The sequence below is a fragment of the Haliotis cracherodii genome, unplaced genomic scaffold, assembly GCF_022045235.1.
Source record: "Haliotis cracherodii isolate W230 unplaced genomic scaffold, xgHalCrac1.p SCAF_8, whole genome shotgun sequence".
NCBI lineage: Eukaryota > Metazoa > Mollusca > Gastropoda > Lepetellida > Haliotidae > Haliotis > Haliotis cracherodii.
This window is the reverse complement of record NW_027266341.1, coordinates 48,894,906-48,922,850: the sequence shown is the minus strand read 5'-3', so window position 1 is coordinate 48,922,850 and position 27,945 is coordinate 48,894,906. Positions and strand designations below refer to the sequence as shown.

Sequence of the window (27,945 nt, the reverse complement as noted above, 5' to 3'; positions counted from 1 at the left end):
CTGTAGCTATCATCCGAGCAGCTCCGTCTTGACAAGACCTGCATCCACGTGGACACATTCTCATTACACATCAGGAAAACCGGAATACTTTATATTTGCCAAGCACTCAAAAATTACCCGCGTTGCCTCTGAAGGAACTACAGGGAATATGCTTGCTTGTAACACGTGAATCTGCGATGCACACTACCAAGTCTTGCTGACCAACGTTTATCGATCCGCTCTCTCGAGTGATATCTCCTTCTGGGAAAACGGCTGCCAAAAAGTCTGGTATAAACTGACCTATCTTACAGAATTCCTACGTCTCGTATAGCCGGCGATGCCCGAGCACTGTGCCGGATCGGATAAAACTGATACCTAGATGTGGCACCGTGTGTGTAGGAAGTATTGATTGCAGCTCCACGCGAATATGCATATGATTTCACCATTATTCTCGCCGGGACGCACGTGGTGATTTAACATCTGCCTTGTCTGCCCTCTGTAGGTAAGAAGCTACCGTGTATATTTCCATAGCTGCTCCCATGAATAGACGAGAATGGCCAGGTTAAGCAAGTTACCAGCAGCATTTCACGTTACAAATGTTGAAGATGCGTTATATACATCCCTTTTTAATTCAGCTGATGTCAAATCAGAATACTTACTGTCCGATGTTGTGTTTATCATATTATGCATGTCGCCGATTTTATTATTCGCAAACAACGATTATGCAAATTAATGATAAATTCCTGTTAGCTCAATTTATACATGAACTAAATCCTTCTGAAGCGAGTGGCAAGTTCAGATCGCACTCGTTATTTGGCACAGTTTAGTGTCCAACATGGCTACGTCTCTCATGACATTAGCAACATTTTCTCAATTTCTCAATGAGGTAAATAATTACATTTGGCAAGCAATTATCCTCCATATGCATCTGTGAGATCTCTTTATGCCCCCATACAAGGGGTTTCGTATCTTCACGATTATTATCGTTGGTTTGTTAGCGCCATTCCATGTTGGTACTTCATAAACACATCAGCTTTTCACTCACTCACCCACTCACTTAGAGACAACTCAGTTCGACAGTAATATATTATGAATTATTTTCAAAATTAATGAAGAGGTTTAGTTACCAAAAAAAGTGTAATTACTCTAACCATAATTGTCCCCGTGGTATCTATTAAGAATACGCGGGTTCCCGCCTGCTTGTGTGCGTAGATGAAACATTAGCAACCAATTTCAATGAACGCGATTGGGGCTAAAATTCTGTTGCTATGGCGATTTTATCGATTTGGGAATGTGCTTGAAGCAGGTTGATACGTTAATTCTATATATATTCATTGTATGACACGACTACAGACTAGCCCTCTGAAGATCTGGGTTATAATTAGTCTTGTCATCGTATCCCATTTGCTTAGATCAACGTTAATGACGTCAATCGCTAGTACTGGATTGTCAGGCACGATTATTTACAGACTGGAATACAGTTGGAATATTGTGGAGTGCGACGATAAAAAAAAGTGAATTTTCATGTAAATGATATGCACGTACATTTTAATTACTGAAACAAAGAAAGACCTATCCCTTTTTTAAAAAAAGTATTGACATACATTCTTTGTATTCTGAAACAAAATAAAGCACCAATTGCGATTATTAATTTCAGTTGACACCAACAATTTGAAATATGAATCAACTATTGTTCCATAAATTTGTTTTGGCGAAGAACTGTACGTGGACATCAAAAGCGTGGGTGGTCATTAAAATGACCCGTTAAGATCCGGGGTAGAATAGGTCTTCAGCAATCCACGTTTGCCGTAAGAGGCGACTATGCTTGTCGTAAGAGGCGACTAACGTGATCGGGTGGTCAGGATCGCTGACTTGGGTCATGAATTTTATTGTATCCGATTTGTGTAGATCGATGCTCATGATGTCATACACTGGACTGTCTCGTCCAGATCCGAGTATTTAGTTAAACAACCAAATAACAACAACAACAACAACAACAACAAAAATCATTGGCAATAGTTAACAATAGTTGGACACACTAATGCAATGGATGTGCACATATTGCAATCGATCGTAAAGAGAGTAAAGGTTGTGAGCCTGACCACCCGATCCCGTTAGTCGCCTCTTACGACAAGCATAGTCGCCTTTTACGGCAAGCATGGGTTGATGACGACCTATTCTACCCGGATCGTCACAGGTCGTATGTCATGGTATAGATTTTTCCTATGCTTCATACGGTCCTAAATGTTTCGGTCATAGGTAAATAGAGGTTTAGCATATTGACAAAACTTAGCATTTATTTCAGTGGTTCGGTAATAAAACTTACATTATATTGACAACATTGGCTCGTAGGTGTGCAGCAACCACGTCAGTGACGTATTGAAGTAATTGGTCACATATGGCGTGATCCACTTAGACTGACTTTTTAGTCCCAGAAATAAAGTTATCTTATATAAAAATATATATCTGCAAAATAAACACACACAAATCCAAATGAAGCCCAGACCAATCGTTAATTTAAGGGACCAACCAAATCTGCAAAGCTCTAATTTGTTGGAAGTTCTGTAATCTTGTCAATGTCAACTTCCGTTTCTGTTCACATGCGCCACTGCTACTGTTGCTTTTCTTGTTTTCCAGCTCTTTTTAAGTCTATATGATGCAATTTCAAATGTAAGTGACCGATACAAACAAGCCAGAATCTCGCCTGTGAGCCCTGCAGATTTGGACAGACCCTAGAGCTGAGGCAATCTAGACTTGCCCAATCATTCTTGATTTGAGTTGGACCCCTTTTTCAATTTTATTCTCTAGGATTTGGGTGAGGGACTTAGACCCACTTTGATGTGCACTGACCGTTACCAGAGAACTTTGACGTTTCCTGTGTACGCTGTGTATGTGTTAACTTCATCGACATTAAATTACAACAGGTTTACACTTGTATAGAGTAAAGGTTGTGAGTATGACAAAACAATCAAAACGTGTGGGCGCATGGGGATTCTATTTTGAACATTTCTATATGATCAAATGCCTATTCAGTTGCGTTATGAACAGATATGTTTACGTCTTAAGGAAATGATTCATATAAGTATGTTTCCATGAACATGCATATACACCTAGACCCGACATCCGCTTCCCCCAGAACACTAAGTCGTCATTCTATTCTTAAGGGTTATCAAACTTGAATAATGTATCATATGATATATTAACAAAGAAGTTTCAGAATAGGGACGGAAAAAGTCGCATACAAACGTCATACCCACAAAATTATTCACAGAGCGCGTTTGGACATCTTAGACAGTGTGTAGCTTCATAAACTGTGAATAAACAGACCCATGCCAGATAGCTTTGCCTACCATGCATGAGTCATTCTTATGGGATGTGTGAACATTACGGGGAAATGCGCCCTAGTAAATCCAGAAATTGCTACAATTGCTATGATGAGCTTAATAGTCCATTTGGAATCAATGGGAATCAATGTAGACACCAAAGGCTGGAGCTGCAGGAATATTTACTCGACATAAAGGGAAAGTTGAAGTCATCCCTCTTGTCATACAGTCTTGTGGAGATTTGTTTGTCACTCTGAATCTTCATGCACAGATCGAAATATGAAACAGATGAAGCGGCCTCACTGGTGGCCTTTATTTCGAGTGGAAGGGAGTGGGCTTTCTGATTGTTATTAAACGTTATCAGATCATCGATCGACCTGAAGGTTAAATAAAGCTTCTTGGTCAAATTACCTTGTTTTGACTTTGCCAATCCAAGCAGAAATTCTGATTCATGTGCAAAAAAAACCCAGATCAGCAAGAAGGGGGGCGCAATTGGTGCCTGTGGGAATGCCCACTTCTTGCCTAAATGTCTTACCCCTACATTTTACATAAATGTTATCGATGAGGTAGTAAAGCATTTCACATATTGTTTTCTCAGTAAAATTCAGACGGCATTTGCGTTCATTTCTGACCGACTTCTATAGTGCTTTGAGGACCGACCATGTGAAATGGTCCCTAACTATAATGCCAGGCACTGTATGTACAGTTGTTTGTGTGATGTGCTTGTGTGATATCTTATTTGGCATTGTACAAGATGTTAATGTATTGATATTTCTTAAGATGTGCCGGAAAATACGATCTTAATAAACTCCCCAGACCTCCTGATTAGGGGCATGTTTAAGTTAAATAAGCAAACGACATTTTTAAATCACCATAACACAAAGAAGCTTGGGTACAAAAATGCACTAAGAAATTAGATAACCCAAAAGTACAAGAGGTATTAACAACACTGTGCATAAGCCCAATGTATTTTTGTCAGCTTGCGTACACAAATGTTTTACAGATCCTTTCCGACTGACTTAATACAAGAACTTTACTGCAGTGCATGATGCACATATGTGCAACATCTCACTTTCGTCATCAGACACGTGCCACTGTTATGAACTTATGTGACGAACTTGGGAAGAACACAAACACATGCTAATTGGAAGTTGATACCTAAAACAGCATATTTAGCAATATAGTATTTTCCAAAAAGATCCACGCATCAGTTTGCAAAACCTAATAGACTGGATGTGAATAATACTATATTGAACATCCTAAAACTATCAATACCCAATGTGAATGGTAACAGGAGGGGCGGTGGGGTAGCCTAGTAGTTAAAGCGTTCGCTCGTCGTGCCGGAGAACCGGGTTCGATTCCCGACATGGATACAATGTGTGAAGCCCATTTCTAGTGTCCCCCGCCATGCTATTGCTGGAATATTTCTTAAAGCGGCGTAAAACCATACTCACTCACTAACACCTGAGGAAACGCTCAGTGGCTCAAATATTTATCTGGTGCACCTTCAAAGGAAATAACGGGAATACTTCATATCGGGAAAAATACGCAAATCCGGTCATTGCATTCATTTCTAACTGTATTTGCATTTGTTTCATAGTTATGAAATCTGGCTTTTGGTCACGTGTATTAAGTTTGAAAAATAAACACGACCGTCGGATGTGCATTATCTAAAAGTTAACGCCCTCAGTTTCCGATCGTATTATCTCAGTTATCCAACAGAACAGCTTTTCTGGGAACAAATACGCATTTCTTCTATCTGAACAGATCCCGAAGCCGGCATGGTTCCGACGGCATCGAGAATATGAACAACTCCGAAGATATTAACGACTGACAGTAGAGTTCAAATCGCTGGGTAAGTCATTAATCTAAATGTCAATAATGCAGCGTAGATGAAATAGGAATACTCAGTTTGATAGAAGATAGCGAAGTATGAATGTAATACACACTTACAAGGTCATAACAGATCCGGAACAAATCATGATTGACTCAGTGAAACCGTTAGGGTCATCCCAGGTCCCCGTAGTCCCCTTTCACGAGGACATTAAAACATTTCATATATTACATAATTATATATCATCTCAATTATGTCAGTTTTTCTTTTTGAAGTGTATCATTTCACAACTAGGTGTCTGATGTTCACGTACAAAATGTCACATACTAAAGTAACCTTTAAGACATATGCGGATTTGACACGGCCCCGACCTTGACGGGATGGCGCTGTCAAATCTTCAGGGGTCGTCTCAAGAGTTCACGAGTCCATTTAATTAAGTATCTTACATCAATTTATGTATATAAGATGTCGTCAAAATCATATTCACACTCTTGACACCCCCACCCCCCCCCCCCCCCCCCCCCACATCCCCCCATCCCTCCTCTCTCTCTATGAGGGATGTGAGAGAAGTCAGGTATGTTCTTTGAACACTAGTTATTTTCTCAGACTTTTCATTTAAGGCAACACTTCTGTTTCAACCCAACTCCCTTAGTTAAATGAACTGTTGTGTACTCGTGTGACAATCTCTACAATTTACATCGAAACGTCGCTAAAGGCAATAAAGCAGACGTTCGTATCCCCGAAGTTATATGTTTTTTGAAGGTTTACAGCGACAGCCTATAGGTGCATCTAGCATAGCCCATGTAGTCGGCTCACAGCACCGGGATCCTGTCACACGGATGTTGTCAAGCCATCGTTTAACACGGGTCCTCACGAGACTGTGTGAGTGATGTTTCGCACTACGGTATGTCGTTTATATAGCTTCTCCATTTCTGCATGTCATTGTGTCTATTATCGCTAATATTCGTTGAAAGAATTGGTTGACTTGTTTGGTCTTCTGTTTTCTGATAGGTAATGTATTACGCTTGCATATGCTTGCTGTAGAAGACTTTTTTGATAACCATAGAATATATGCTACTCCCTTCTCGTCTAATAAGCGATTACCCCCCTTACATACTAATAAATGAAACTAGGTCAAGCCGCATTCCTTGTTTTAAAACGAAACCGACTCCCTCTCATTTTCGGTTAACTTTAACTTTCTAACAAATATCATGCATTTCCGGGTTTAAATAAAACTAAAACTGATTATATTAAACACTAATAAATTATCGAGAATTTTAAGAACTACTAGACCAAATGAGACATGTCATATACAATTAATGGTTGAAAGAAAACAGAATATTAATGCATATACATTCTATTCAATTATCCATAAGTAACAGAAAACTTTTACAAATAGAAAAAAGAATGTTATGTCAACATTTAGAAAAAAAAGATAATTGTGATTTTTTTAGTGGAAGAGGATTGATACCAACCATAACAAATGTAGCGCTTGTTTCTACAAGAGCGATACTCATTGTTTCATACATTGTTTTGAAAATGACTGATAAAAAGATAAACATACAGTTTATCATCAAATGTAACTCAATTTGTGTAGATACAATTTTTATCTCTCACCAGTATGAAAAGACAACTTGCGTTGTGTCGAGCTGTGCACGTGTAAACAAGTAAGGATAAGATATGTGGATGAACAACTTCTGTATTACAATTAGGTGCGACATTTGGGTGTAGGTTCTTACACCGTTATCAAGCAAGTGATGTACAGAGTATGACAGACAGACAGACAGACAGACAGACAAACAGACAGACAGACAGACATGTTTTATTGCATTTCAGGCCACATGACCAATGTACAAATAGTATTACACATTATTTTAGAGTTTCCACTACTCTCATATTGACTTATATTAGGCATATAAATATTTATGGGGTTTATCAAATGAAAATACATTCGAGAAACTTAGTAAATGGAACTAAAATATTCATATCTTTTGAGGTACACAAACTTTTAAGTGAGTAGTACTGGTTATTGCTTAATCTTGGTAGTAAATCCTTACGCTTATCTTCATAGAACATGGATACATATATAACATGTGCTTCATCTTCAACTGATCCACAATGTTTACAAAGAGTCTTAGGATAACCCCAAAGCAATATTTTTTTTCGGTAATATTGTATACCCAAATTATTACATCCAGATCTGAATTTAGTTAACAATCTTTTCTGTGAATATGATAGCTGCATAGATAAATATAGTTCACAATCTAACAAAGATTGTTGCGTTTTGTAAAATGACAATGCAGAGGAATCTAAAGACGAGTTCCATTCTTGGGAGGAACAAGTATACAATCTTTCTTAATAATTCGGTATTTCCAACATTTTGAGAGATCCATACTATACCACAGCTATATCTAAATAACAAATCTCGTATATGTGTTGCTCAATTTGGACGTTTCCTATCGATAATAGATAATAGTGACACATAATATTGATATGGATACCTATCTACATTCATTTGCAATAATCTTATCCAGTATTTTATACATTTAACACTATAAACATTATAAAGAGGAGCTCGCCCACACTCTCCATAGGCAACAGCATAAGGGGAACTATAACCAATATGTAGCATAAATTTACAACATTTTCTATGAACAAACTCCATACTTTCTACTCTACCATATCCCCAAATTTCTGCAGCATAAGACAAAATTGGTACAATTTTTTATCAAACAAACAAACAGATTCATTCAGAAACAATTCAAAACGCCGGATAAAATAAAGGCCACAAGGCCTTATGAGCTTGTTCAGACAAAGTTTTACATGCTCTCGTCCATACAAGTTTAGGAGTTATCATAAGACCTAGATATTTATACATATTGACAGTTTCCATTCGCATACCATTATAATAAATTACTTCGGAATGTGTTAAGTGGTTTATATTTTCTTCTCGTAAGATTTTCACATTCGTCGTTGAACCACTCAGGTTGTTTGTATTTAGTTTTGTTATAACATCTTTGCCGCAAACAGTCACCACACGATTGTAATATAAATTGTAATGTTTCCACAGATTTGTCAATGTCAATATCTAACTCGCTCAAAAAGGGTCGAAAAGTTCTTGCGTGGCCGAAGACTTTAGATTATTTATAAAACAGTCGCTTTGCTTCTATTCCTTTTGAATCTATTTCTATTAACACCTCCGTCAGCCTCCTTAGAAATCTGTTTGTTGGGTCTCAAAAATGTTAATTATATATAATTAACATTTGCACATAACGGCAAGTGATCAGACTCTGTGTGAGAAATTATAATAAAGTCTTGCACGTTTCCAAAATGGGAAGCCGATACTGCAATATAGTCTGGGGTACTAAAACCTGAGGGTCCTACATATGAAAAGTCTCCCTTATCAGAAAATCTTCCGTTTAACAGATAAAAACTAAATGATTTACACAAATCTAAAAGTTCTTTTCCATAATTGTTGATAACTGAATCTTTGTTTTTAAGGCCTGGATATAATGGGGGTGCATCGAATCTGTCCTTATTCCACATCATCAAGAGGAAGATAGTCAGAGTTGTCAAAATACATAAAATCAGCCTCAACGCCTGTCCGACCATTAAAGTCTCCACAAAGGATAAATTCACTGTTTGGATATTCATCTTTTAAAATAGCTAATATAATGTAGTATATAATTTTCAATAATTTCTATGCCATCATTCTTGTACTTTTTTTCTGGTTTGACATAAACACACCCTATGATTATTCTTTTACAAACATTAAATAGAACTTTGGAAGTTATAAAAACATCAGTGCATTCATGATGGATTTGCTGAAATAGTGAAAAATATTATTTTTCAAATAAATGGCGACACCTCCGCTGAATCTACCAACAGCTTTTTCACAGAGTACATGGTTGACAAGTATATATACAGGATAGGAAGCAGTTAAACTTACTCAACTGTATAAACACGGCTTCCTATCCTGTTTATATACTTAAAAATTGACAACCATACTCTGTACTTCACTTGCTTGATAACCTACACCGAAACGTCGCCACTAATTGTATTAAAGAAGTTGTTCATCCATATATCTTATCCTTACTTAGTACTCCAACTTCTAAATGCCTCTCAAGGAAGTCACATGTAAATAAGTTCTATTAAATATCCATACCAGTATTTAGCATATTATCAAACAAATTGGTGGATTTTGTTTTGAATTATATGCATGTTTCAGAAAATCAGTGTTACTTTGACTATCTAAGTTGAGAACCTGTTTGAATGGAACCAAATAACTAAAATATTAACTTGTCTATGAAAGATTTCTTATGACAGTGAAAATATTAGCAGTGAATGAAGTTGATTCTTTTTGTTTGCATGTGAATATTCTGAAATAAGTTATCTCAAATCCTTTAATACATAAGGTCACCAACATTCCAACAGTTAATATTTGTGTATAATGTTCAATTAACAACAACCATTAAAGTCGCTTGTCAATAAATATGTATCAGTTGGTGCTGTGCTCTTGCCAGGCAGGATCAACCTCATAATATTTCACTAGTGGTTATGATATGCACAGTCCGGATCGAGACCCATCAACTTGAAATATTACACCAGTGACGTGTGTGGTCATATTGCGCTAGACTCCATAACAAGATGCATGCTTAAAGCACTGACACTCTTTCACTGATTAATATGTAAGTGTGCCAGCGATTTTCATTTCCGCTCCATGGGGAGTATACAACCCAAGCTGCCTAGTGAGGCGCTAGAGGTTTAACAGTCACAATACCATCTAATACTGCCGGGTACCCAATTCACTGGTTAGTGAACGGGCATGTTTCGAACAGGTGTTTCAATGTGGACCATTTCTGGAGTGTAATAATAAAACATAGGACATCCATGTATCCCAGTGCTAAGGAAACGTGACATCTGAAGAGACCCGTGAAGATCGGGGTTAGAATAGGTCTTCAAAACCCATGCTTGCTGTAAAAGGCGACTATGCTAGTCGTAAGAGGCGACTAACGGGATCGGGTGGTCAGGCTCGCTGACTTGATTGATGCATGTCATCGTATCCAAATTGCGTGGATCGATGCTCATGATGTCAATCACTTGATTGTCTGGTCCAGACTCGATTATTTACAGACCGCCGTGCTGTATATTGCTGAGTTCGTGGTTAAACAACACACACGCACGCACGCACGCACGCACGCACGCATGCACGCACGCACGCACACACACACATAGGACATCCGTGTATCCCAATGCTAAGGTAACATGACATCTGAGGCTAAACAAAGGACAATGGTGGCCGACTCATTAGAGGCGCTGCAATCAGCTGTGTGGAGTTGCGTCCCCTAGGAAAAACTATGGTCGTGCGGTCGAATCCCATGCTCGGTCTGGTTATGATTCTAGGATCGTCAGCTTCATACGGCCCGTGGTTTCCATGAAGGGGTATCACTGTGGGCATTCCTCCATTAAGCTGACACGCCGTTTTACAACTGGAATACCGGTCAAGACAAAGCGACTTTAAACCGAACTTACTCTGTTTTCAAGGTTGATGTCGTAATGATCAAGATGCGTCGCCGAGAAACAAAAATCTGCCTGGTGTGTTCCTTAGTCGTCCTCATTGGCTTGCTGCTGCTGCTGCGGAACAACATCAGTCCCAGTTTGCCTATGGGGATGATTAAAAAAACGGTAAGATTCAAATTCAAGACACTCATTAATGTCACTAGAAATTGAAATACTATCTTATTTCATTAAAAGCTTTTAGCTTTTGTTTTGATTGTTATTACTTTTGGTTTTAAAAGGAGCAGAGGCGGTCGGGTAGCCTAGTGGTTAAAGCGTCCGCTCGTCTCGTCGATGACCCTTGTTGTATTCCCGACATGGGTACAATGTGTGAAGCCCATTTCTGTTGTTTCCAGCCGTGATATTGCTGGAATATTGCTAAAAGCGATGCAAAACCATACTCACTCACTCACTTTTAAAGGAGCAGTCCACGCTTGGATTCCACGGAATGATAGCCGCATATGGCGGCAATGCTAGTCGTAAGAGGGGACTAACGGGATCGGGTGGTCACGCTCACTGACTTGGTTGATGAATTTGATGAATGGTATCGTATACCAGTTGCGAGGATCGATGCTCAGATGTGAATCACTGGATTGTCTGGTCTAGACTCGATTATTTACAGACCGCCGTCATATAGCTGGAATATTGCTGAGTGAGGCGTTAAACAACAAACAATCAATCTTCCTAGTCCAATATCGTCACTCTACGACAATCATTCGCCGCTGGTCACATTTTTGTGTGATCATATTTCTATGTATTCATTTTGAAGAGTGAGTGAGTGAGTTGGGTTTAACGCATCTTCCCGAGGCAAGTGAGTTAACTGACTATAAAAGTCCTGTTTCCACCCTTGCCGAACTAGGCTGGAATTATTGAGTTACGTTTTGGCTGGACTAACGAGTCTATGCATAGTTCAATCACAATCGGGCAACAAAATCGAAATCCGATTCGAAAACTGTCGTGCAGATTTCGGTCGATTGCAGGATTTGCAAATCATTTGCACCGCCAACTCGTTGTCAACAGATATTTTCCAAATCTGTTCATGTTTTTAATCAAGGTGCTCACGTAATTTGATGCATATTGCGATGTAAGACCCGTTTTATCACAATATAGATCTTGATTATCGATCTGATCATTTTGACTGGGCGCCGACATCTAGTTTGAAGCAAATGCATGAGATACGAGAGGTGGAATCTGATTGGTCCATAGGAGAGGCATAGAAGGGACATAACTCATAATAGCCACTGGTGGCGCTACGATCGAGCCTAGGAATTCCAACCTAGTTCGGCAAGGGTGGAAACTTGACTTTTAAAGTCAGTTAATTCTCTGGCCTCGTGAAGATGGGTTTAACGCCGCTTTTAACAGTATTCCAGTTATATCACGGCGTGTCAGCTTAATGTGGAAGGAAAGCCCGAAGTGATGCAGGTCTAAGACGTTTACCACTTCGGTGAAACCCACGAGCACGGGTATGGTGCTGACAAATCTATAAACATAATTGGGGCTAACCGGGACCATTTATAGATATACAAAGTATCAGATCCTATCGGGTGATGAGGTAACCTATCGGTTAAAACGTTCGCTCGTCACGACACGATTCCCTTCATGGCTACCATGTGTCAAGCCCGTTTAGGGTGTCCCCCGCCGTGATATGGCCGTAATATGGCTGACAGCGGCCTAAAGACCTACTCAGTTACTCTCTCAGATGGTTGTAGTATTGGAAGAAAATCATCTTTATCTTTGCAGAGATGAAATCCTCAAGCCTGAGGCCTTTGAAATCACAGAAAAATGAGGTACCCCAAAACAATATGCTTCCTACACCCAACTTGAAAAATCGCCCCATGACAACCTCAGAACCCTATTAGGGGACTGCCTCCGTGGCCTAGTGGACAGAGTGTGTGCCCAGATAGGGGAAAGTCAGTGGTTCGAAGCCATGGTCGTGTCGTACCAAAACACGTTAAAAGATGGTACTTGTTTTTACCCTGCCTGGCGCTCGGTATTACGGGGATAATCAAGGACTTGTCGGCGTTGAGTCAGGAGACTAAGTGCCTAAGTGGGGCATCCATGTTCATCTGTGGCAAGCACTATAAACCCGTCCTTTGTCCGGAGTAGTGCAATAAACTTGAACAAGGCGTTAAGCCCCATTTCACCTCACCTATTTAAGGCCTGTCACCGATCATCAATAATATTGGGGTTGGCCATGACGATAACCTATCCTTAAATTATATGGGTTAACGTTTACGGCGATGTAATTTTGTCGTCGACAATGATGCACACTGATGTCCAAGGGACTGGGCGTTGATTATAGAGGAGGGAGGGGGAGGGGAGGGGAGGGGAGGGGAGGGGAGGGGGGTGCGGTGACTATATCAAATTTTGTTGATAACTGCCTTTTTCTGTAACAGTTTTTCATGCCCCCCTCCCCCCCCCCCCCCCCCCCCCCCCCCCCCCCAATAAATGCAACATTTTCTTCATGACACCATCCCCCTCCCTACAATATACGGCCAGTTCCTAATTAATGTTTTTATCAAATATAAAAGTTTAATATATTATAACTTTTTTTGAGGGAAAAGGAGATGTTTCACTCACTGTCGCATTATATTTTTTATGATTCCAAGGGATTTGACTTAACGAGATTAAGTGAGTGAGTGAGGTTTTGCACCGCTTTTTGCATCATCACAGCGGGGGACACCAGAAATTGGCTTCACACATTGTACTCATGTTGCATGTATGTATGTGATGATAGAGCTATTTATTATCAAACCATGTACGACTTTATGACTTGCGTAAAATACCTCGGTCGTGTTACAGTTGGGGTATCCTAGCATCCTCTACGACTGTGACACAAACCACACGGACACAGATGGAGCAGTTAGAATCCCCCCTACTCGAGCTTTGGAGAAGATGAACCACCAAGAGTTGTCCTGCCTTTATCACAGGTAGGTGCATTCGTCACCGCTCGCCCCTTGTCGTAACCCACACTAGGACTCGTTCCCCTATCGATGAAGGTTATGTGCGAAAATACGACAAACCAATCAGAATGCGCGTTTGACTTAAATTACTTCGGCCAAAGAATCCCCCTGGAATAATTTTTGATTTTACATTTGTATTGCATTTAAAAATATTCCCAAGATACATTTAAATGTGTTCAACTGTACAGTATAATAATGTAAGTTCCAATGAGTTTTCAGTAGTATATATATGAAATATATACGACACGGGGGGAAATATACGTGAATCATTACGCAACGAGATGACAATTATTATAGCGATGCCAGTTTGCGCTTAGACGGAACCCAGTCATTTATTAATGAGAGAAATTGGGTGTGTCTCGTCAGGTCATTTATTGGTTTCATATTAACAACTACTTTAAACTGATTGATCTATTTATGATTTATGAAACCTTAAACTGTAATATGATCGACTAAATCTATACTAAAAATATCTGATATTTCCAAAATAATTTTACTCATGTATAGTTTTGGTTAGTCTTAAAATTAATTGTTGTTATTGACTGGCAAATATTATTGGTGGCAGATGTTCAATATGAAATATGATCAAACGTGTTGATTGCTGTAATATTACATGTAACATAAGAGTTGTGTTGTGTTTATGATACTTGTAAATTAATACAATATAGCTATCATGAAACATAATTCCCTGCTTGTGTCCTATGTATATGACGCTCACAAAAAGGTAAATCAGTCCTCTAGAAACATCCCACCCCGTTCCACCCAGATATAGTAATTGGTAGGCCCTGATCTCCACACCCTCTTCTCCAAGAACCCCCCCCCGACCTAGAAATACCCGTTAATCACACTAGTATTTACATATACTAACTCTAACTCTCTTTGGATTCCTGTCCATACTGCGCCCTCTCCATACCCTAGGCTTTTAACCTACCAGAGGAGCACCATGTTATAATAAACTGTATAACGACATATTTCAGAGAAAGTAAGATTAGTATAGTTTGTTCAAACCCGTACCCCTTGGGCGACGTGGGCGTCAATCGACGGGTGAAGATCCAGGGTAGAGTTTATCTTCAGCAACCCATAGCTTGTCTGAGAGGCGACTAATGGGATCGGGTGGTCAAGCTCGCTGACTTGGTTGATGCATGTCATCGTATCGCAATTGCTTATAACGATGTTCATGATGTTCATCGCTGGATTATCTGGTCAAGACAGGATTATTTACAGACCGCCGTCATATGGCTGGAATATTGCTGAGTGCGGCGTTTAACAAACAAACAAACAAACAAACATGGACCCCATTCTTCCTATCATCAGACACAGCTCTTAGGGCTGCACGCGTCATTAGAGGTTATCCCTCGAATACCAGACGCCGCTTCGTCGGTTTCCGACGCTAGCCTCCGGAAAAAATACATGACGTCACAGACTATTTCAAATTCTCGTTCACAGGCTCACGTGAAGTGTTATATCAAACAGAGGAATGAGAAGGAATTGAGAAAAGAGAATATAATTAAACAGACAATGATAATCATAATATTATTTTTTACATTATTTCTGGCTTTACAGTGTTATAAAATATATTATGTTAATAAAATTCAAACCAACCGCCAAGTCCGACCTTTTAAGTTCTTTACTCCCTGTTTACAGTCAACCACATGTGGTAATTTTCCATTGAATATCCATGGCAAGCAAATTAGCGAATTCTTTTTTATTTTTTCGAACATGGCGCACTACACTACACTACACTACAGTAAACGAAATATATTACTGAAAATCCGTTTGACTATAGTGAATCAGCCGTGGCTTTCATTTGTGGGCGATTGTTAACTTGTTTCGAGTAGTATACTATTAAACTCTTTCTCTGCATAAGTCTTGTTGTCAGTAAAATCACCTTTGTAATGATAAACATAAATTCTTAATAATGTTTACCTGAATATATGCTTATAAAATATTTATTACAAACAAATAAAACAATGTGTCAATCGGCGTGGATACTTACTAAGCTAAGCGGCAAAAGTATAGGTTGGCAATTTGTTATTTTCCTAAAAGACAGCGATAACTAGTGGCAGCCGGATGTATCAATCTTGTGCTTGGGTTGTCACCTTTGGTCTTCCTGACCTTGGTCTGTCGTCAACTCTGTTGGTGTTGTTGTATCGGGTCCACAGTGCGGAGATTGTCTGTCTGGATACGCCAAAGTGCCTGGACACTTCTTACTGAGTTGTTAAAGCTTGTAATCTCCCAATGTCGTTGTTCCGTTGAGCTGCATTCAGTCTTGGCATTCTGTCACCGCCTCTACTGCCGTTATAAGGACTGTATGAACAGCCGTTGATGTGGATTTTTATACCCATTCAGCAGGGGTGGGGGTGGGGGTGGGGGTGGGGGGTGGGAGGTGGGGCTGCATCCCAAACGCTACGCGTACGTTTATTTGCTTTGCATGTGTTTTCGCGAGTTATAGACACATCATCTTTGTGTTTGACTAATTTGGTTCTCATTTAATGTAATTATTTTGGATTTTTGACAAAAAGGGGTTTTACATCTATGTCAAGTATCTTTTTTTGAAGAGTATATGTTGATGGAAAAATCTGGATTTCTCATATTTAACAAAGAAAAACAAACCGAAATTTTCATGTCTTTAATTCTCACAATACAAGTTTTCAAAACTTAACATGGACCGGAGGTCTTTGTCAGTCAAAAGTTAAATTCCAGGAGAAAATAATTTTCTTGCTTGTAAACAAATGGTACAATGTACTTTTTTAGTGTCTGATAAATATTTGCCATGTTGTTTTGTGTGTGAATAAGGCTTTTCACTACCTCGTCCTATTTAAGTGAAATGTGACAGGACGCACATGTGTTAATTGAATGAATATGGCTTTGTACTTCCTCGTCCTTTGACAGGACGCACATTGTAACCATTGTGTTACTGTCAGCAGAAAGCTCCTCCAGACATCGAACACCGGATACTAGTACTTCATTGTGTTGACTCGCTGGCGTGAAATGAATAATTCAATAATATTGTAATAATATTTCTACTTCAATAGACATCAGTCTGCCTCAGTGACACTATGGTTTTCTGAGTAAGGTAGAAATAAATAAAATAAAATATAAGACTTGAATTTATTTTGTGAAATGAAATGTTTATCTCTTCTTGTGGTTTCCTAAAGTTGATATCTTGACTTGAAAATATCAACAACGCGTGTGGTTTGACGATGATTAATGAATGATTTGCATACTCGTATATGCAAGGGGCATATGGTTCTCAGTAGGAAGTGACAACATGGAGACGATGGCTTGCGGTATATACAGTTTTACTTTATACATGTATATATAAACATACAGAAGACTCTATGTGCCAGGTCAGCACATAGTGGTAGTGGTTGTTGTCTACGTGCCCCGGAGCACCCAGCCTAACCCTTGATAGGCTAAGGGTAAGACCTTTCTTTTCTCCTTCCTACTCTCCTCTCTCAATCTCTCTGGACCAAGGCTTATATAGCCAAGGTCACCTGATATTTAGTAAGTAATAAATATAATGTAAACAGTAATTCATCAGTGACATACTTGCACATCCTGTTCAGGATGGCAGACAGTCGATGTACACAAACATGGGGATTAACAATTAGGATTAGCATCTTATAAATAATAGCAATTAAGTGTTTCAAGGCATATAGATGTCATGGCTCCAGGGTAATGAGCCTTTGCAATTAAATGTTCTTCAGACATGGGTGACGTAAATCAGTCGCTATGACAATATTAACTTTGTCAGATCACAAGATGAGATAAATTCATGCTATCATCGTTATTTGACAAGGAAAACAAATTTGTTCTATGTATTTATATTTTTTTATATTTCTCGTTTTGACTGAATTATAGAAATTATCAAAATGATCACACCTCTTGACTTGATTGAAACAAACTAAAGTTCTAAAGATTGTTAACAATAGTAAAATATTACATCATAACAATATAATTATTGCAAAATGACACAGTAAGCACAACTATATTCCTACATATAAATTGATATGATTAATAATCAATAATGCATGGCAATTGCTTGCACAAAAGAAATCATTTTGTTTTAAAAGTTTCAAAACATGTTTGTGGACATAAAACCAGATGGGTTTCACAATTAAACAAAGGGAATAAATGAGTTATGATTGCAATACGCATGGGAAGTCAAAATAATTCTGTTTATACTTTAAGTTTATAGTAATGTCAATATCAATTTATGCATTTGAAATATTTGAATACAAACTGTTAAAGAGTTATCTGTTTCTGTAAATTATATAAAAATCACATGTAGATTGAACATTTACTGGCCATTAATTAGTATGGTTTTTGTTCATTTCATTACATGATTAATTTGGTACAGTAAAGTAAATATTGGTAGAAATATTGTTCACAAATTGCAGATCAAACTGTACTTTTCTTCAAATATTTAAACACCCTTTATGTAATAATTCAGTTGAAATATTACACCTCATGCTATCAACACGCTGTCAACATTGACAATCAAAATAACAACTGTTCACAATCACAACAGCACAAGAGATCTAGAGGTCAAATATTTTATTGGAATGCATTTGAGTCCATTGCAATTTACATCAAATACGCAAATGATGAAAAATTCTGATTTGTTACGACTGTTTAGTTAGTTTCTGACATATATCTAGATATGGTCAAAATGTCAATATTTCGACTTCAAATACAACCCGCAAAGTTAAACTCACAATAAATAGTTTGGCTGAATGGTGTGTAAACAATGAATTATTCTTTAAAAGATCTTACTAGCATTTGTATTAAGTCTGTTCAGCTACCATAAACTGCACTAGGAGTTGCCAGGTGGTCATGGATATTTTAAATTAAAATCACAACAGCACGGCCAGACTCAAATTTATATCGGTAAGGAGACCAGATAACAGTAGAATAGTTTGTCAATGATAAGAATAAGAATAATGTTCAATACTTACGATAAATGTACCGGGATGGTTAAATTGTTTGTCCGGATTGCGTGCCTTTTTGACATCTCCATGTGTTTCATGTGCTATCCAACCTTCACCTTCTGCTCTCCAAGCCTCGCTTTCAAACCGGATGGGAAGTAGCGAAGTGTGAAAAAGATCAATTGAAGGCAACTGTGCCGACAATGAACTTGTAGTGTGTCTGACAAAACTTTTGAAAATGAAATTTCTTACCCCACCATTGTTTACCTTGAGCTTACATTACCTGTGATTGCACAATTTCATTCAAACTGTGGTTGATCAATCATTTGTTACCCCTCCTTAGATTATATTATAATTCACAACAAAACATCTTCTAAAAAGAGAGTGATGTTTTACGCCGCTTGTAGCAATACTCCAGCAATATCACGGCGGGGGACACAAGAAATGGCCTTCTCACATTGTACCAATGTCGGGAATCGAACCCGGGTGTTCGGCGTGACGAGCAAACGCTTTAACCCCTAGGCTACCCAACCGCCCCCTTACTAGTATTACACGTACATAACCTAATGTAACCAAAATTGATTTGGTATATATTCCACCTCACTCTTTTCGCTGTTGTCGTAACACCGTACCTGGCAGTTAACTTTATTAAAACAGGACATTTTGGAGAGTATACACCTATATTTGAAGGGGCCTAGAGATGAAAGAAACATGCAATATTTATTCGATAGTGAGGTATTTGATACGGACATTATAGCTTCTTACCCGGATTGTATACAACCACGAGGATACCTCAAAGGTGATCTTTGTCGCCAGCAAAACGGATATTTCTTGAAAAGCGCATTTTGCCATTTCTTCATTGCTATAATTTATATTCCTTTACGCCGAAATGGCTTGTTTTCACTCTACAAGTATTTGCACAGAGGCATGCAGCTATCTTCGTAATTAATCCTTGCAATATTTCGTGATTCTATTTCAAGTGGCCAGGACCACATTGACGGTTTGATAACGTTTCTAATGTTTCGGTCCAATCCAGTGTTCAAGTGTTTACTTTCTTTTGGCCGGCATTTTGTTTTAGTCCGTCCAAGGGTAAAGGTATACATACCACAGAGGTGGCCAGTGGTTACAGCGTTCGGTCGTTACACTGAAAACCGGCGTGCGGTCGTTACACCGAAAACCGGCGTGCGATTCCCAAGATGAAATACATGTGAAAGTGGAGATAGTTTACATTTAACGACGTGTAATGTTATTTCAGTCTCTATACAACTTCTGCTTTGCTTACATTAGAAGCCACACGTCTTCCCGAAGGGGTCAAATGTAATCTCTGTCATACCGGGTACGTATGTTTGTTCCCCTATCTATGAGATGCAATGCAAATATAAGACTCCTGTATGCGCAAGATATCGTGGGCCTCATAGGTTGGGGATTGTGATGCTGAGGGGTTTTCAAAAGTTTGGCATTGTGGAGGTGATCACAGTGCCGCTTTTAAAGGCTGTCAAAGAATAAAAAAGCAGTATCTGTTCAAAGAGTCAGAGTAGAAAAGAAGGTTTCTGACGCTGAAGCTGATAGATTTGTCCAGGTCGATCCTTCATTCATCTTTGCATCTGCAGTGACAAGCCATGTTTCTCCATCAGGCCAGGCATATGTTCACACAAGTACACCGAAACCACCCTTTGCACAAAATGCTGTCCCTCATTGTTCAGAACGGTTTTCAGCTTCAACAGCTGTTGTGGGTTATAATAAGAATAAGGTGTATGAAAGTCATAACTATTATAGAGTTGCAAAAAATGTTTTTACTATGTTAAAAATTGATACTGTTTTGTTTTTTCCTTTGGCCAAGCCCAAGAAAATTACATTAATTGTGATTATTATTTTGTAATTAATGGAAAAAGGTAAATTTCATTTACCTTCAAATTCTTGAATTAGCTCAGAAAATGTCTCGTCGTCCCATTCACTCAATATTTCTTTGAAATCTCCGATGTGGAAGTCAGGGTAAATTTCCCTCTGTTCCTCCATGTTGATGATTTCAAAAATAGTTCCATTAATTAATGTATACATACACGGTGATGAGACCCCAAAAATTCAGCGATGTTATGCTCATTCGACAACACTTTTTAACCAATCAGATCAGCGAACATACCTACTTTTATGTTACAATGTTCCTGTACACGGGTCAAATGTAGTGTGAGTTGGATTTAACACCGTTGTTAACAGTATTCCAGTTATATCACGGCGTGTCAGCTTAATGTGGGAGGAAATCCCGAAGTGATGCAGATCTCAGACGTTTACCACTTCGGTGAAACCCACGAGCACGGGCATGGTGCTGACAAACCTATAAACATAATCGGGGCGAACCGGGATTCGAACCCACAATTAAAGGTTTCTGGCGTGCCCAAGGGATGCAACTCTGAACAGCGAATCGCGGCGCCTTAGACGACTGGGTCACCCGTGCCCCCGGGTCAAGTGTAGGTAAAACTCAATACCTCAGCTCCTACTGAAACTATTCCTTTGGCTCCAACGTCTATTCTCCAAGTCATTGTCGGTTGTTTCAACACAACTAGCAGAGAAAAGCAAATTCATCGAAAGGCACCCACTTTAAAAACATTATTTCTTGATGCGTCAAAAGCATCTTGAATAATTTACACGTTGAAAAAGAATAATGAATGACGGTCCCTGCTTCCTTACTATCTTGCACTGGAACGATCAAAGTCGTGTTGCCAATGGAGATAACCTTAAACACTTTATCAAGCATTTCACAACTGCCAGATATAACTTTTTTGAAGGTAATTTCAAAAATAATGGTAATACCAGTTTGAGTAAGGACAGAATAACTAGTAATTCTAGTGTAAAGGATCCCCGTAGAGGAGGTAACGCAATTTTTCTTAAATCCGATGTAAAGAACATATACTAGTACCAAGAACAATATTTGAAGCTTATACGTTAGAAATATATTATCGTGATAAAATGTATATCATAGTCATTAATTATATACAACACTGGAAAACCGTGAGTGAATGATTATACGGAAATTGCTGAGACATCTGATGGCCCATGCTTCATGATCATTTGTGGAAATTTCAACAGTAATTATGATTTGTTTGCTTGTTGTTTAACGCCGCACTCAGCAATATGCCAGCTATATGACGGCGGTCTGTAAATAATCTAGTCTGGACCAGACAATCCAGTGATTGACACCATTAGCATCGATCCACGCAACTGGGATCGATGACATGCATCAACCAAGTCAGCGAGCCTGACTACCCGATCCCGTTAGTTGTATCCCGTGAGTTGTGGGGCAATGGAACAATCGTTAAGGCGTTTTTGGATGAGGCTGATATAGTTATCATAAATAAGTACCCTAACACATTAACATTTCATTTGCATCGTTGTACAACCTTTTTAACAACTGTCATTATGAAGTAAAGGTATATAGAGGTTTTCACGCGAGTGTGTTTGGGGATGGTAAATGTCCTTCATCCTCCTTGGCAAGCGAAATACATAGTGTTTATTCCTAATACAGGATATTTACCATCCCCAAACACACAAGCGTAATGACCTCTTTATCATATCATGTCATTCTTTAATTCTGTGCTTCAAAGTCGCTTTCCCTCTCTCACTTGTAAACATTACCGAAACATTGTGAGTTTTCCTGGAATGCGCGCATTAATATTTATTACGTCACAGGGTAAGTGATGTGTCAGTCGGAGAGTGACAGTAGCCAATATAGTTCCAACTGAAATCTGTTTCTTATACAGTGGCGAAGGAACATATACGCAAAACAACAATTGTTTTTAATTGCCTTTCGCGGCAATCCGTCGGTTGTCCGAAAGAGTAACCGCCCTTTGTCAAAGGGAAGCTACTCTAACCCTAGTCTATAAGACGTCACGGCCACGGTCCGACGATGTTGACGGTGGGTCTGTCCTGTCATAACGTTACGAAGTGCAGTCAGATGTACACACAGCGACAAAACGAAACAAGGTTACAATTCGAACATATTTCGGCCAAATCCAGCTATTTTAATTTGAGCCGCAGAGGTCTACAAGCACAGATATGGCTACTGATCCCGCTTGGCTAGGCCTCGTGCCCTCGCAAAATTGTTTCGAAATTTATATCTCCAAAGTTGCCAAAACTTATAAAATGCCTTAGCTACGTCACAGTTAGACACTGATTTTCATTATATTACACTGTTCCTTTGATTATGATAGCAATTATCCCTGTAGTTTATCCAGATTCCCGATGATTATAATTCTGACTCGATCGCCGAATGACGAGGGCTACGCCATGTTTGTTTATAAACACTGAAAGTGACCTTTGATATTTACATCTCTATCCGCATATGACCCCAACGGATATCGTTTTTATCCGTTGGCTTTATCCTGCCGAGAACCCTACCCATTATATGATAAATAGAGGTTATCACGCGAGTGTGTTTGGGGATGGTAAATATCCTGCATTAGGAATAAACGTTGTATTTAGCGAGCCTTGGCGAGCTAAATACATAGTGTTTATTCCTGATACAGGATATTTACCATCCCTAAACACACAAGCGTGATAACCTCTTTATCATATAATGTCATTCTTCAATTCTGTGCTTGAAAATCGCTTCCCCTCACTCACAAACATTACCTAAACATTGCGAGCTTTCCTGGAATGCGCGCATTACTATTTATTACGTCACAGGGTAGGTGATGTGTCAGTCGGACAGTGACAGTAGCCAATATAGTTCAAACTGAAATCTGTTTCTTATACAGTGGCGAAGGAACATATACGCAAAACAACAATTGTTTTTACTTGCCTTTCGCGACAATCCATCGGTCTGTCCGCTAGAGTAACTGCCCTTTGTCAAAGGGAAGCTACTCTAACCCTAGTCTATGAGACATCACGGCCAGTGATTGTTCACAGTCGGTCTGTTCTGTCATAACGTTAAGAAGTGTAGTCAAATGTATACACAGCGCCAAAACGAAACGAGGTAACAATTCATACATATTTCGCCTAAACCCAACTATTTTTATTTGTGGAAAAGGTTTCAAGCCGCAGAGTTCTACAAGCACAGACATGGCTTCTGATCCCGCTTGGCTGGGCCTAATGCCCTCGCAAAATCGTTTCGAAATTTATATCTCCAAAGTTGCCCATACTTATAAAATGCCTTAGTTACGTCGCAGTTCGACACTGACTTTCAGTATATAAGACTGTTTTTTTTAATAATTGTATCAATTATCCCTGTAGTTTATCCAGATTCACGATGGTTAATTCTGACTCGATCGCCGAATGACAAGTGCGACGCCATGTTTGTTTATAAACACTGAAAGTAGTCCCTACTTGACCTTTGATATTTGCATCTCTATCCGCATATGACCCCAACGGATATCGTTTTTATCCGTTGGCTTTATCCTGCCGAGAAACCTACCCATTATATGATAAAGGCACATATCATTACAAATTGTAATGATCGTTTTTTTTAAAATGCTTGCTGTTTTTCCACAGCTACACAACTAACATTCAGACCTTGTGTCGACGTATGGAACGGCTAGGAAACGTTGAAGATGGGGGTTGGGACGTGTGCATCGACAGCAGATTTCGTCCCCGCAAACCGTGTATCGTGTTTTCTGTTGGGTAAGCTAGAATTTGAAAAACGAATGGTAGTGTGTGTTGCAATTTGATTGGCTGTAATGACGAGACTTCTTACTGCGTAGGCGTACATTTCTTGACAACTACGTGTATCTTCTCATTCTTAATCCGACCCGTGAATATCCGGGGTAGAATAGGTCTTCAGGAACCCATGCTTGCCGTAAAAGGCGACTATGCTTGTCGTAAGAGACGGCTAACGGGATCGGGTGGTCAGGCTCGCTGACTTGGGTGATGCATGTCATCGTATCCAAATTGCGTTGATGAATGCTCATGATATTAATCACTGGATTGTTAGATCCAGACTAAATTATTTACAGACCGCCGTGATATGGCTGTAATATTGCTGAGTGCGGCGTTAAACAACAAACAAAATCATTCTTAATCCCAAATTTGAGCTCAGTCACGGTGGCACTGACGAAATGTATAGCATCGTAGTATTCCCGTCATGTGTGCCTCATATCTGTCAGAATCCGTGAAGATCCGGGTAAGAATTGATCTTCAGAAACCCATGCTTGCCGTAAGAGGCGACTATGCCTGCCTAAAGACGCGACTAAACAGATCGGGTGGTCAGGCTCGCTGACTTGGTTGATGCCTGTCAACATATCTCAATTGTGTAGATCGATTCTCATGGTGTCAATCAATGGATTGTGTGGTCCAGTATCAATTGTTTACAGACCGCCGTTATATAACTGGAATACTGCCGAGTGCCTTGTTGAACAACAAACAATAAAACTATCTTGTACTGTCATATGCTCACCATACCATGGTGGCCATCACCATGACCTATTTCTTGGCTCTGTACAACTATTATCTAGTCACTTTGTCAGTGCTTCATGTCATGTATATCCCGGTTTCAGAATCAACAACGATTTCACATTCGACGACGCCGTTAACGACAAGTACATCTGTGAAGTACACTCTTATGATCCAAGGTATAATGTCTCACAAGTACACCTGTGAAGTACACTCTTATGACCCAAGATAATGTGTCACAAGTACACCTGTGAAATACATTCTTATAACCCAAGGTAGTGTCTCACAAGTACACCTGTGGAGTACATTCTTATAACCAAAGGTAGTGTCCCACAAATACACTTACGAAGTACACTCTTTTGACCCAAGGCAGTGTCTCACAAGTGCACTTACGAAGTACACTCTTATAACACAATGTAGTGTCTCACAAGTTCACTTACGAAGTACACTCTTATGACCCAAGGTAGTGTCTCACAAGTACACCTGTGGAGTACAGTCTGATGATCCAAGGTAGTGTCTCACAAGTATATCTGTGAAGTACACTCTTATGACCCAAGGTAGTGTCTCACAAGTGTACTTACGAAGTACACTCTTATAACCCAAGGAAGTGTCTCACAAGTACACCTGTGAAGTACACTCTTATAACCCAAGGTAGTGTCTCACAAGTACACTTACTTTATGACCCAACCAAAAGTTTCATGGTACACCCTTGAAGTATGCCCAAATTCAGAATATATTTTCATGAGTTGTAAATATTTTTCCAGTATGGGGTTAAACGATCACTTGCACAAGCCCGATATGCACTTCCATGCAACGGGACTGGCTTCGTACAACGGAAAGACTGCATCTGGCTGGCGCATGCGTACCCTTGGCTTCCTGCGGAACGAGAGTGATTCAGGACTTAAGGTATTGTTACGGTGCATGTAGTCCAAATAATGAGCGTGTCCTTATATTCAAGATGTTCGTCAATGTTCGCTGGACTAATTTGTTATTTTAAAATAAATCACTCCCTTTTTAATATAACGTCGAAGAGGTCCTCATTCAACTTTCAAGTAAAAGACAGTAACGAAAGTTATATTTTGCAGAAACATAAGCAGCATATCAGTTCCATGATTCGTGTCTTGTGTCGTTTTCTTTTGTCTCATCTTATGTCATTTGACGTGGCTTTCAGAGACGACCAATAGATATTCTCAAGATAGACATTGAAGGCATGGAGTGGGGAGTTATTCCGGAAATGATACGAAGTCGGAGCCATATTGGAATAAAACAGTTGTACATCGAGTTTCACACTCACTTATTCAAGAACGGAAAGTATATCTACGAGACAACACGAGATCAATATTTGACGTACTTGAAAATCCTGCGCCAGTTACATCACGCAGGTTTTAGGATCTTCTGGACACATAAAAACTTTGCTTGTAAATTCGAATCGATCTATGGGCCCCATCGAGTGAGTTGCAATGAGCTGTATTTCGTGCAAATCAACCAAGTATGATGGGACTTGGTGGCATAGCACTATGGGTACCCGTGTAGCGTGACATGTACCCAGTGTATTACCATGTAGCTAATAAATCTATTTTATATAAGCCTGTGTTATTTAGCTCTGGCGTTGTAAATTCGAGGTGGGGCCTAAAACATTATTGCTCGATACCGCCGCTTTTGAGGACCATTAAACCAACACAGTTCGAGTCATCCGTAGTTCGAGACAAGCGAAGTAATCTGGATAATTCACAGCGTGAAGACATTAAGGCTGTCTGGGGCCAGATCGGTGAATAAGATGGGCGCAGAAGGGTTTCAAAGTCACCCCCGTGGATTGTTGCCATGGCAATGACCGATTTGTGTACTGGCGCATTGTGCTGATGGAAGAGGGCACCTTTTCTCAGCTTACCGCGTCTTCTAGACTTTATTTCATCCAATAATTGCCTCAAACGTGCAGCGTGATATGTTCCGTTGATTGTCTGGTCTTTTGGAAAATAGTCGACCATGATGACATCCTCGGCATCCCAGAACACGGAGGTCAGAACCTTTCCACTTGATAGGACAGCCTTTGCTCCCACTGTTTTAAATTGTAGTTGGATGTAGTCAACCAGCGTATCATCCATTGTCACAAATCATTGCAAGAACCTCTCTAGATCAGCTTCCAACAGATATATATAATTTATATATTTATATATTATCATGAGATGTGCTCTGCCGTGTCCGTTTTTGATGAGATGTCAGAAGTTTTGTAACCCAGCGATCTGATTCTTTCTTCATTTTCAAATCTTCTGTGTTAATGGAATGTACTCTCTCCCGGGACATGCCTAATGAACAAGCAATACGATGCCCATCTACCACCATGATGACACCCCCGGCATTCCAGAACACGGAGGTCAGAACCTTTTCAGCTGATAGGACAGCCATTGCTAGTCATGTCAAATGCTCCCACTGTTTTGATTGTTGATTGTGAGTGAGTGAGTGAGTTGGGATTAACGCCGCTTTTAACAGTATTCCAATTATATCGCGGCGTGGCAGCTTAATGTGGGAGGAAAGCCCGAAGTGATGCAGGTCTCAGACGTTTACCACTTCGGTGAAACCAACGAGCACGGGCATGGTGCTGACATACCTAGAAACATAATCGGGGCGAACCGGGATTCGAACCAACAATCATAGGTTTCTGGCGTGCCCAAGGGACGCAACTCTGCACAACGAATCGCTACGACGACTGGACGACCCGTGCCCCCTGATTGTTGATTGGGTGTAGTCAACCAGCGTACCATCCATAGTCACAACTCGTTGCAAGAACCTCCCTGGATCAGCTTCAAACAGACATAGATTATCATGAGATATGTTGTGCATATCCTGCATTTGATTAGATGTCAGAACCTTTGGAACCCATCGATCTGATACTTCTTTATTGTCAAAGTTTATGTGATAATGGAATGTACTCTCTCCTGGGACATGCCTACTGAACTAGCAATACGATGCCCGATCATTTC

At 39.6% G+C, this 27,945-nt stretch overlaps 1 protein-coding gene across 2 annotated transcripts; it reads left to right on the top strand.

Annotated features, from left to right (window-relative positions):
• Positions 1–26,523, top strand: LOC139450370 (probable methyltransferase-like protein 24). Of its 2 annotated transcripts, XM_071232051.1 has the most exons (9): positions 1–481; positions 5,070–5,157; positions 5,899–6,040; positions 10,681–10,821; positions 13,495–13,622; positions 24,071–24,199; positions 25,072–25,146; positions 25,732–25,873; positions 26,139–26,523. In XM_071232051.1, the coding sequence occupies exons 3-9, from the start codon at positions 6,026–6,028 to the stop codon at positions 26,460–26,462; spliced, it is 954 nt and encodes a 317-aa protein (XP_071088152.1). In that variant the 5' UTR covers positions 1–481; positions 5,070–5,157; positions 5,899–6,025; the 3' UTR covers positions 26,463–26,523. The 2 variants fall into 2 exon arrangements, with proteins under 2 accessions (XP_071088152.1, XP_071088153.1); XM_071232052.1 differs by lacking the exon at positions 25,072–25,146.
• Positions 26,524–27,945: the final 1,422 nt, after the last annotated feature.

Excerpts from the sequence above, each read along its gene's own strand:
- LOC139450370 (XM_071232051.1), top strand. Across the intron at positions 13,623-24,070 it reads TTGTCCTGCCTTTATCACAG|CTACACAACTAACATTCAGA; the intron begins GTAGGTGCATTC and ends GTTTTTCCACAG. Across the intron at positions 25,147-25,731 it reads GTACACTCTTATGATCCAAG|TATGGGGTTAAACGATCACT; the intron begins GTATAATGTCTC and ends ATATTTTTCCAG.